At 36.4% G+C, this 12348-nt stretch overlaps 3 protein-coding genes and 1 long non-coding RNA gene across 5 annotated transcripts; all 4 read left to right on the forward strand.

The window, feature by feature from the left end:
* The first annotated feature begins 5155 nt into the window (after positions 1-5155).
* On the forward strand, positions 5156-6162 carry LOC106296683 (uncharacterized protein At4g22758-like). The gene is made up of 2 exons (XM_013732873.1): positions 5156-5719; positions 5807-6162. The coding sequence occupies exons 1-2, from the start codon at positions 5485-5487 to the stop codon at positions 5992-5994; spliced, it is 423 nt and encodes a 140-aa protein (XP_013588327.1). The 5' UTR covers positions 5156-5484; the 3' UTR covers positions 5995-6162.
* An 836-nt stretch (positions 6163-6998) lies between these two features.
* LOC106299542 lies at positions 6999-7721 on the forward strand. Of its 2 annotated transcripts, none has more exons than XR_001261806.1 (2): positions 6999-7218; positions 7298-7721. It is a non-coding gene; the product is annotated as an uncharacterized LOC106299542 (long non-coding RNA). The 2 variants fall into 2 exon arrangements; XR_001261805.1 differs by having other exon boundaries at positions 7317-7721.
* Positions 7722-8850: 1129 nt separating this feature from the next.
* On the forward strand, positions 8851-10768 carry LOC106296932 (UDP-glycosyltransferase 87A2-like). Its single transcript, XM_013733194.1, has 2 exons — positions 8851-9525; positions 9658-10768. Exons 1-2 carry the CDS (start codon positions 9030-9032, stop codon positions 10524-10526), a joined length of 1365 nt encoding a protein of 454 aa, XP_013588648.1. The 5' UTR covers positions 8851-9029; the 3' UTR covers positions 10527-10768.
* A 414-nt stretch (positions 10769-11182) lies between these two features.
* LOC106297948 (serine/threonine-protein kinase 33-like) lies at positions 11183-11876 on the forward strand. Its single transcript, XM_013734074.1, is given in 4 exon segments — positions 11183-11341; positions 11343-11436; positions 11439-11534; positions 11537-11876. Coding segments are annotated over 4 exon segments (555 nt in total). The 3' UTR covers positions 11743-11876.
* The last annotated feature ends 472 nt before the right edge of the window (positions 11877-12348 follow it).

Genomic DNA, 12348 nt, shown 5'->3' on the forward strand with positions numbered 1-12348 from the left:
TGAAAGCTTTCAAAACCATATGGAAGATAAAAGTCAAAATAATTCAACGGTGAAAACAATACTGTTCACTTGTTTCAAGAATGTGTTTGATTGAAAAAATAAGGTTTTATGTCATAATTTGTTTAATGTTTAATCCGATCAACCCGTGATGTATTAATTATAATTTTGTTCCATTATTTTTAATAAAAATTGATCCGATTCATCGGAAAGAAATTATATAATAACAACAAAAAATATTTTATATATATAAATAAAATGATCAAATATATAAAAGAAACTATCGATAATATATACAAATAAACTTATCATGCGCAAGGCGCATGTCTTATCTTAGTATAGAGTAAAATATAGAGGAATGTTATTTTTTCTTCTATAAATAGAAAAAAAATAGCAATCTCTATTTTAGAGGCAAAGATAGAAATGAGTTGGAGTGATTTTGCCTCTAAATATTATTATAGAGGTAAAAATAAAGATGGACTGGAGATGTTCTAACACGTTATATTTGGGACACGTAGCTACACGATAAATCATACAAGATGTTAATTAACCGGACAAAATTAGTGGGACACCGAGCGGCTCAGGATAAGACATGGAAGAGATGACGATGATAAGAGGTGATATAGATCAAGAGATCATAGTGCATGGAGATGAGACTCATAGCTGTCTGAAACTTACGACATCTGTATCTGTGCTTCGTTGGTTTTGGTCCTATCCGTCATGTGCTCTCTCTATCTGTAACTTTATTTATAAACATTTAGCTTGGCTCTGCACCATTCAAAGATCATGGCCCATATGATGCTCTCTGCACTTGATTCTGATTTCATATTTATTCCATTTACCTACACATATAGTTTAACAATACTATGAGAAAATTGATTGTACTTTTCGTTCCTAAAATATTCATATTCTTGTTTTTTCACACATTTTAATAAAACATGTTAAATTTGCATTTTTTTTTGTTCATCTCCTTTCCACAATTTTAAACCAATAAAAAATCAATTAGTGCAATTAAAATTTTTGAAGTTTACAATTAGTTAATAAAACATGCATTGAAAATGTAAAAAATGAATCTTTTAGAAACAAAAATTTTCTCTAGAATATGTATATTTAAATAACGGAGGGAGTAAGATATTTTTTTTTTTTTTTTTTTTTTGGCCCGGTCAGGCAGCGGGCCAGCTTCACCCGGGAGGTTTTTCCCTGAGCCTGAAGGCCCAGTACCCACTTTAGTGACAGGGATGAGCAGTTCGCCTCCGGCTGGCGTCGAACCCGGAAGCATGACAATTGGTCCTCAAGGCTCTAACTAATAGAGCTGACTCATCCCGTCAAGGGAGTAAGATATTGATGCAAAGGATTCGACATCTTTATAGAGTGTATCTTCCGCCGTTCCTAGTTAATGCGTTTGTCCGGCGATATTTTAGATTCGACTAACCCAAATTAATTAAGTTTTTAATTAACAAAGTTCTGTTATATTCTGATCACTTATATACCAAGTCCTTACACAAAGATGTATTTAGGTATATGCCACAAATCAAAGCAAAGCTGTCGCGAGAGTGCAATTTAACCATGTTAGATGTTGCGTGTACCTCTGAAAGACTTATTCTTGGGTTCACCTCTAGGGTGAATCTCTAAGTTTACCAACCATTAGGATTGTGTTATTTCATATTCGATATCTTTTATAAAAGAAAACAAAATATTGTCAAATTATATTATCTTTTTAAAATTAAAAGATAAAAAGAAATAAATAAAAAATAGTAGTAATTAAAAAAAAATATTTTTAACGTCATCAGCAAAACATTAAACCCTAAATCCTAATCCCTAAACCCTAAATCCTAAACCCTAAACCCTTGGGTAAACCCTAAACTCTAGGATAAATCTTAAACTTTAGGATAAATCTTAAACTCTAAATCAAAATCAATAAACACTAAAACACTCAAGGGTTTAGGGTTTAGGATTTAGGGTTTAGGGATTAGGATTTAGGGTTTAATGTTTTGCTGATGACGTTAAAAATATTTTTTTTTAATTACTACTATTTTTTATTTATTTCTTTTTATCTTTTAATTTTAAAAAGATAATATAATTTGACAATATTTTGTTTTCTTTTATAAAAGATATCGAATATGAAATAACACAATCCTAATGGTTGGTAAACTTAGAGATTCACCCTAGAGGTGAACCCAAGAATAAGTCTTTCAGAGGTACACGCAACATCTAACATGGTTAAATTGCACTCTCGCGACAGCTTTGCTTTGATTTGTGGCATATACCTAAATACATCTTTGTGTAAGGACTTGGTATATAAGTGATCAGAATATTTAAAATTTATCCAAGGATTTAGGGTTTACCCAAGGGTTTAGGTTTATTCAAGGGTTTAGGGTTTATGATTTAGGGTTTAGGGATTATGATTTAGGGTTTAGTGTTTTGCTGACGACGTTAAAAAGATTTTTTTAATTCTTTTCACTTTTTTATTTTAAAAACATAATAAAACTTAATAATATTTTGTTTCTTTTTTTAAAAGATATCAAATTTAAAATAATGATATCTTATTGGCTGGTGAACTCTAGGGGGTGAACCCAAAAATAACTCTCTCATAAATATCACTAGCGCAACTAAAAGATGAGTTTTGGTACAACTCTCCTCGAACTTCTTGCTTCGTATTCTGAAATAATATAATATAAAGTATTATTCCACAGAGACGAGGTTTCTAAGATTTGTAAAACATAGTTCTAAAATAGAAGAAACGTGTAATTTCTCAAGTTTAAAATGGGCAGATTTGTATCGGTGGAACCTAAAAGCAGCCAGGATCAGAGCAATGGTCCAACGCATGACACGTTATGCTCTTTCGCTAACGCCGCCTCATGTTGCTCAACTTCGATAACGACCGTATACCAGATTTGTCAACTACACTAGCTAGTAGTAATCCGTGATGTGGGCAGGGTGAAATACTTGGGTAAATTAAATGTTTCGATTCAGTTTTTCCGTTTTTCTGTTAATACAAACTAGTTACCATATTAAACTCATATTTTGTTAGGTTTATATATTATCGGTTTTTAGCTTATAAGAAATTACTGTAATTTAATTTATACTATTTTACCAACAGTAATGTATTTTATTATTAGTATATAAAAATATACAAATTATAACACACGTTATAAAAATAACAAAAAACATATGAAATTAGTGAAAGTTATATTTATAGTGAATGATAATGTTGTAAAAGTCTGTACGACCTCCTTTCAGTTGTACAAGTCTTTTTCGATGATGTTGTTTCATCGAGCTCTTTCGGTATAAATATTTTTATGATCATGTTTTATCGAGTTCATGTTTAAACTTTTTCGAAGATGTTGTTTCATCAAATTTATGTCGATGATAATAAACATATTAGAGTTTTAATCGCAAAGTAAGAACACGTTTAATGGATAGTAGAAACTGTAATAAATGTTTTACATTAAATGTCAACTTGGTCAGAAAAGTTTTATGCAAATGTCACGTTAGCATTCTAATGTTTAAATAATTGCAAAGCTGGCACGTCACAATATCAATATATTACAAATATGAAAATATTTATTACAAATGCTTACTTTTTAACATATATATATATATATAAAGGATATATCACCAAAACAAAAGATAGCTCGATATGATAGTCTCAAAAGAAATCAACTTCATCATCTTCTCTGTATATCCGCCCAGATCCTCGGTTATTTGTTTGTTTATATGTTGTAAATATTTTAATTACAGTATAGATCTTATGTATAAGTTCTAAGGAGAAAAAAAAAAGTTTTAAGGAGACACTTTAAAAAGTTGCCGTATATCTCTACCATCCATAACAAAAGCTCTAGCATCTATGCCAGTCTAATAAAACAACAACTCAATTAGAATGACTTGCCAAAAATAGCTAGATCGTAAAAGGCAACACAAAAAAGAGTTAACTTTCGTGTCAACACAAATGCAAACGCACAAATTATTATTTTGACACAGGAAACGCATAAATTTATTATCCTTTAAACATATATATTATGAATTTTATACTACTTTGTCAGCCGTTCAAAAAAAAAAGCCGTTCAAAAAAATACTACTTTGTCATGTTTTTAAATAGTGAATCTTCTATATTTCATTATTATTATTTTGTACTTATTTACAAGTAACTACATAGTAGATATTTTACCAAAAAACTACATATTAGATGTTGGTTGTGTTAAAATTATAACTAAAAGCAACAAATTTCATTAATCCACTAAAAACCAGATTTTAATAATTGTTTACATGTTGTCAAAAAAAAAATTGCTTACACTCAGCTCAAATGTTTTCACTACTGAAACTGTCCGGAAAATCTTCAACCAGTTCATATTAAGATAACTGTACGAAATATCGCTTAAAAGATATACTATTTATGTATATCAGATTATCAGTGGATTATGACGTTGAAAACAAAAATAACTGAAGTAACAGACAAATATTAAATGAGGATCCTCTCAAAATTAATACTATGATCACAAAGATATTTCCGTACTAAATTTAGATTAGGAACTGATTTATATTTATCAAATAAAAATTATCATAAAGAATAATAACATATCAGTATCTACATATAAATGATATTATCTAATAAATTTAACAAGCATGGATAATTCCATCAGCTACAATACTATTGTACAATTCATCTGATACACAAATATATAAACGTATTCGATTATTATCTTCTTCTTCCTTTTTGAACAACCTATTATTATATACTACTCCTTCTGTTTCAAAATACATGAAATTGTAAGATTATGTACAATTATTAAAAAACTTGTTTTTTTATCTTAAAAATATCATTAAAATATAATATAAAAGTTATTCAACCAATCACAAAACAAACTATAAAATATTATTAAGTAGATAGTTTTTTGATAAAGCTAAAAAATACATTGGTATATGAAAACACCATCTATTTTGAAACATCAAAATTTTTTTAAATTATGGTCTATTTAGAAACGGAGGGAGTATATATTTTTAATCATCTACAATTTCACAAAAAACCGAACTTCTATATAAAAATGTGCGAATACATTGAACCGAACCGACTCGGTCGATACACGGCAAAACAAAACACTAATCCTCAATTACCAAAGTACCCCTAACCCTAACCACCTATTTAAATATCTCTTCTCCCTTCAGCTCAACAACCACATTCATTCGTTCTTCTCTGTTCCTCTGCTTCGCGAAAACCAAAAGGGCCTTCTTTCTTCTTCGATTTCGATCTTAAATCTCTCTCTGTGGAATCGTTTGTGAATGGTGGAAACGAATCCGACCGGTGGTAATTCTACGCTCTCCCTTCCCATCGAAAGGGCGAGCCTTCTCTCTGCATCCTCTGTTTTCGCTTTCGGCTCCTGCAAAGAAGGCTGGTACTTCCGCTGCTTCGGCATCGACCCGTGAATCCAATCTCGATCTGAGATCCGCTGCCTTTTGTTTTCTTTTTTTTTTTTGAAAATTTTGGAAAAGATGTTGCTTTACAACAAGCAGAAGAAGAACCAGAACGCAAAGGGAAACAGAATCCTTATCAGCGTTACGGTTCTTGGTAGCGCCGGTCCGATCCGGTTCGTTGCTTACGAGGAAGATCTCGTCGCTTCTGTTGTTGATACTGCTCTTAAATGCTACGCTCGCGAAGGTCGTCTTCCTCTTCTCGGTTCCGATTTCAATGATTTCCTTCTCTACTGTCCAATGTTTGGACCTGAAGGTAAACCGAATCAATTTTTCTCGATTCGAATTGATTTTTGTTAATTGAATTGGTTTACTGAACCGGGTTTTGGTTTTGTTGCGATAGCTTTAAGCGCGTGGAGTGCGATTGGATCGCTTGGTGCAAGGAACTTTACTCTGTGTAGGAAACCAGAGGATACGAAGGTGGTCAAGGAAGGTGATGGAAAATCTAATTCCATTAATGGTGCAAAGAAAGGAGGAAGCTTGAAGGCTTGGATCAACAAGTCCTTTAGCCTCAAAGTCTCCAGCCATTGAACATCTTTTTTTTCAGACAAAGACAAACAAGTATTTATGTTTCTTTTACTTTGCTTTTTGATTTGATTCCGAACTCTGTATGAAGCTTCCATTGACATTGAAGCTTCTTTTTTTTTTCCTTACATCTCTCATTCTCCGGTAATAAAGAAGTTTTTATTTTGTGTTCTTGTCGTAAAGTGTCATGTGGTATACGAGAGAACAACGTCATTGTCGAATCCATATATAAAAGTGATCAAATCTGTTTTGATATAAAAAAGAAAAGAAACTTTGCTTCGGAAGAAACAAGAAAAGTACAAATGAATGATGAATACAGAAAGATTCCTTACCTACTTGTACTCTTCTCTGCCTCTTCGTGGGTTCTACAGTCTTGCCGTGCTTCACTTCTTATTCGTATCACCACACGTTTTGTTTTATTTATTTCTTTCCACCTTTCCTTTTGCAACACGGAGATTTCTAGATACTTCGACGATAACTGAAACGACACGATGGGTTTTGTCTTCGCTGTTAGTGGCCAACCAACATGTGTACATCAAGGTAATGTTTGAGATAAAGTAAACTAGTATGCCCATCTAAACTCTCGGTTACACATAATCATTATTTACTGGCAAAGTAAGTAAATCTAAGCTCTCGGTTATATAGTCTTATCCGTTTCTTTCTCTAGTCCGTGACCGAAAACATTAATTGCTGCAAGCACTGGGACAGTCTCTACAAGGAGATTTTAGAAGCTAGTGTTGCTGTTCTTAAAAGGCTTGTAGGCGAATGGAAGGAGCACTCTGTCAAGATATCATCATCACCGAGTAATGCTCTCACTCTCAACCGAACTATGAAGAGTTTCATGCTAAAGGTAATGCCATGAAACTAAATAATTTCACTTTCTCGCTCATCTCTGACCTTGACATGTGATGTTTTTAGAACGAGGAGGCCATCACTGAAGGAGCAGCCAATGGTTCTCTTTGCAGAGAAGCAGACAAGTCCTGCAAAGTGATATCGGGAAGACTCTCCGGTGGAAGTGGCTGCCTCAAAGGAACAGCCATTATTGCTGTGGTTTTAGCTGCTGCTGCTGTTCTATATTCCAACCATGATGAGGCTACAACTGAGCTGAAGAACCTGGTGGACTCATTGGACACGAATCATCTAAACTTTTGTAAATACTAACAATGGCTTGAGGATGTCACAAGTTCACTGATTTGCTGGAGTATAAACAATTTATGTAGACCTTTCGAGGTAAACAATTCCATCACTGAAAAATAGTAGACTAGTCCTCATTCATTACATAATAATATCCTTGATGAGTGTGTGGTAGTGGTATGTTGCAAATGTAGAGACTGAGATTGAAGCTGAAGACTTAGAGAAACATGACTGAGCTAGAAAAGTCGGTTTAGTTCAACAGCATCAAAGGCTTGTGACGAGACTTATGGAAGCAGAATCCTTTGACGACTACACACAACCGTCCATGTATGTTCTTCACAAGAGAGACACATACGTAGACATTCTTGGATTGTCTCCTGTCATAGGGATGTTGAAATCGGCTAACAAGAACATGAATCTCCCACTACACACAACATGCTTTGTTTCCACCACTGCATTAGTTTAGGATTTACATGATTCTTTTCAACTGTATAGAAAAAAGGCTTTAGCAAAAAAAAAAAAAAAACTGTATAGAAAAAAGGTTTACTTGTTATGTTTTAACTTTGAACCCTAAAAACTAGTTAGTGTGGAGGAGAACTTCTTTGATTATTAGGTTTTCCATCATTCAAATTTCAAGATTTTGAAACTGGAAATTCCCAATTTTAATAAAGTTAGTTTGTGCAATGTGATTATTTTCTAAAGATTTTTCTATTTATTGCAACATTAATTCAATTTTTTTTTATCAATTTTAATTTTAATTTTTTTTTTTTTATAACGCCTTAATTTTATTAATATCAACTGAGGTTTAACAATGTATCAGAATCGAAACATACAACAAATACATTTTTAAGTTTAACATGATAATAGAAAAGTAATAACACGATGCTTCCTAACTCACTTTGCAGGATAGACTGATTCGCTAACTTTTCTATCGTTGCTCTCGGCCTTATATGATCTTGTGTTCGACTATCATCCATTGTGATCCAACGCCTTTCATCACTTAATAGATCAGGAGGCACGATCCATCTGTTACATCGTTGCCCATTCCATACACTCCCGCCGCAGGAGATAACATGCTTTGTTGTATACCCACTACAAGAAAACAGCGACATACTGAGGGAAAAAATCGTCGGTATGTCGTCGGAATAACGTTATTCCGACGACATACCGACGATTTTTTCCCTCAGTATGTCGCTGTTTTCTTGTAGTGGGTATACAACAAAGCATGTTATCTCCTGCGGCGGGAGTGTATGGAATGGGCAACGATGTAACAGATGGATCGTGCCTCCTGATCTATTAAGTGATGAAAGGCGTTGGATCACAATGGATGATAGTCGAACACAAGATCATATAAGGCCGAGAGCAACGATAGAAAAGTTAGCGAATCAGTCTATCCTGCAAAGTGAGTTAGGAAGCATCGTGTTATTACTTTTCTATTATCATGTTAAACTTAAAAATGTATTTGTTGTATGTTTCGATTCTGATACATTGTTAAACCTCAGTTGATATTAATAAAATTAAGGCGTTATAAAAAAAATGTAATGCGAGAGATTGTCCATAAATCTATCTGAGCCGCCGAGCCTTTTCAGTACAACGGGGTATAAATGGAGGCCCATTACTCTAATGTTAGGCCTTGAAATAGTTACAACGAATATTGCGGTGCTGGCTTTCGTACTTTTCCAAATCTTTCGAGAAGTGGGACCGCCACCTCCATTTAGTTGACATGTAATAATGAAGAAAGATCATTCTTGTCCATTATCACGTGTCCAAATCTCACCCACACCGAAAGAAGAAGACGATTCGAACTTCGCAATGATAAAGACTTAACATTTGACCACGTTTCTTTTTGTCCCAAGGTTGCATATAAGACTCTCTCACACTCACCATAACCGCTCACTTCTCACCCTATGGATCCAACTGAATCTCACCTACTCAGATTCCGTCACGTGGTGGCCATGCCTTGGCCCGGAAGAGGCCACATCAACCCGATGATGAACCTCTGCAAACGCCTCGTCCTCCGCGACCCCAACCTCACCGTCACATTCGTGGTCACCGAAGAATGGCTCGGGCTCATCGGATCCGACCCGAAACCCGACCGGATCCACTTCGCTACTCTCCCCAATCTCATCCCTTCCGAGCTCGTCCGCGCCAACGACTTCATCGGCTTCGTCAACGCCGTCCACGCTACGCTGGAGGAGCCGTTCGAACAGCTTCTTGACCGCCTCGACTCGCCGCCTCCGACGGCGATCGTCGCCGACACTTACGTCCTATGGGCGGTGCGTGTCGGAGAACGGAGGAATATTCCGGTGGCTTCTCTCTGGACCATGTCCGCCACGATTCTCTCCCTCTTCCTTCACTCCGACCTGCTCATAAGTCACGGACATGCTCTGTTCGAACCATCAGGTAGAAACCACCCCTTAGCTTCACTTTCAGACAACAAAAAGTCTCTCCTTTACAACTGTAACTGATTATATTGAATCTTTTTATTATTATTATATTGCATCTTTTTTATTATTATTATTATTGAAACTTTAGAATCAAAAGAAGAGGAGATTGTTGACTACATCCCCGGTTTACCTCCAACGAAGCTCCGGGATCTACCGCCGTTATTCAAGGATTACCAAGTCTTCAAGAAATGTGAGTTGTGTTTCGACGAGCTCCGGAGAGCTAAGTGTCTTCTCTTCACTACCGCCTATGAGCTCGAACGTAAAGCCATAGACTTCTTAACCGCCAAGCTCGATATCCCGGTTTACGCTACCGGCCCATTAATACCCTTTGAGAAACTCTCCGACGGCAGCGAACCGGATTACATCCGGTGGCTCCATGAGCAACCGGAAAGCTCTGTTCTATACGTTTCCCAGGGGAGTTTTCTCTCGGTTTCTGAAGCTCAGATGGATGAGATAGTGGAAGGAGTTAGGGCGAGCGGGGTCCGGTTCCTTTGGGTGGCACGTGGGGGCGAGTCGAAGCTGAATAAGGCCTTTGAAGGAAGCTCGGGTGTAGTGGTGAGCTGGTGCGACCAGCTTCGCGTGCTGTGCCACGTGGCTGTAGGTGGGTTTTGGACTCATTGCGGGTTTAACTCGACTTTGGAAGGGATGTATTCAGGGGTGCCGATGCTGGCGTTTCCGTTGTTTTGGGATCAGATTCTGAATGGGAAGATGATTGTTGAGGATTGGAGGGTTGGGATTAGGATCGAGAGGAGGAAGAAGGCGGAGGTTTTGATAGGAAGAGACGAGGTCAAGGAAGTAGTGAAGAGGTTAATGGATAGAGAGAGTGAAGACGGGAAGGAGATTAGAAGAAGAGCTTGTGACCTCAGTGAGATATGTCGAGGGGCGGTTGAGGAAATGGGGTCGTCTAATGCTAACATCGACCATTTCATAAGGGGTATTAAACAAATAAAAATATGATATGATCCAATCACGTGAGAAGGAACTTGTACCTGCAAAATAAAGAGAAGAGAAAGCAGTTACTCTCGGGAGGTAGTATAAATAGATGAAATTGTTATTGAGAGAGTTAGATGGTTAGTTTGGAGCCTTGTGGCTTAGGCTTGTTTCTCCTAGGAGATTCAAGATAGCTTTCCTTTGTAACCCTCCGTTCTTGACAGAAATATACTTGACTTCTATCAAAATACAACTTGAGCATTATTATTCGTATTCCTAGTGATATATCTCTTATTAGTCGAAATTGTTCTTTGTTCTGTTCTGTCGAGTCTCCTACCTTGTATATATTTCTAAGAGGAAGGTTCTTGCTCGGAGGTAATGGAGGAATCGGACGTGTCAGGGTCTTTCAAAATGGTTCTAATATTTTTGAAATGCATAAAACACACTCACACAACTTAGATGAAGAAGAAACATCAAGTTATAACTTTAGATTACGAGGCTAGACAAAATATACCTTTCCAGGTCCCAGTTCATAACTGCTCTTAAGTCCTTTGGATAAGAGCGTCTTTAGTCTTTACTGTCGTCTCCCATTGGATTTTCCATTTTGTTTAGTGACAACATAACCCCTTTTTTTGGTCGAACAACTAGTTTGATTTAATCATAAAGCGTGCGTTACACTCCTGATGAGTTTCATCAACAAATTCAAAGACAATAATCTGCCTGATCCTTTGATCAGAGACTTTACTCGTATGCTTCTCCAAGGCTTAGCCACTATCCACGCACACGGTTACGTTCACTGCAACCTCAAACCGGAGAACATCCTCGTTTTCCCTAGCCACATCAACCAACGACAACGGCACGTGCAGACCTTATTTCGAGTTGAAGATTTCGGATTTCGGGTTGTCGAAAAAGGGAGGAGACAGTAGCTGGTGGGAACCTAGTCGTCCGTTTGCGGAACATCGATCTACATGTCTCCGAACTCGGTTTCTTATGGAGAGACAGGGAAAGATCTCGACTTGTGGTCGTTGGGGTGTTGTGTACTGGGAAGGGACCTTGGTGGCATAAGAACTATGAAGTGAGTGATCTCAAGAAGGGGCAAGAGCCACTGATTCCGAGTTACCTTCCTTTGGAAGAAAAACTCTTTATCATGACTTGCTTTTGGCGGAGAACAACAGACGCGACAAGATTGTTAAAGCATATATATGCATGCGTGGAGACGAGCGGACACAGCCTTCTCCTGTGACTGTGAGTGATAATATTAAGGCTAAAATAGCTCTTCAACTGGAAAACTTTGTTAGAAGGAATTTTTCTAAAACCCAAAGCATTCGTGTACCTGCTGCTGCTCAACTCATGCCCAACAAGACCATCATCGCCTAGTTCTGCTCCTGTTCCACTACCTCATCTTTTTTAATCTGTGAATCAAGCTCTCTTTATTGATTTTGTAGAGAATTATGTATATTGACTTTTTGTTTTAAAACTATTCGAGAACTTCGACCACCTCCATCAGTAGGAACTTATGATGGGGTTTAAGGATTATTTTAGTCATAAATTTTGAAATTTTTTAAATTAAAAATCTCTCTAAAAAATGGTTCCAATGGTAAAACCTCAAATAAAGTTCTAAAGAATATTATTCCTTACCATTCCCATACAAACTTTTGTTCACCCTTCATGATTTTTGGATATCTATCCGTATGTGAATCCCTTGTATCAACTCCTCCACCTGCAACAATGGAAACACCACAACCGCAAATCAAAATACTCTCATTCTCATATTCACCAATCAATGATAAAGCAATCAAGAGAAACAATGACCCATTTCCAGAAAAATCAAAATAGAAAGCGTTGATCC

This window comes from Brassica oleracea, chromosome C6 (genome assembly GCF_000695525.1).
Source record: "Brassica oleracea var. oleracea cultivar TO1000 chromosome C6, BOL, whole genome shotgun sequence".
NCBI classification, from domain to species: domain Eukaryota; kingdom Viridiplantae; phylum Streptophyta; class Magnoliopsida; order Brassicales; family Brassicaceae; genus Brassica; species Brassica oleracea.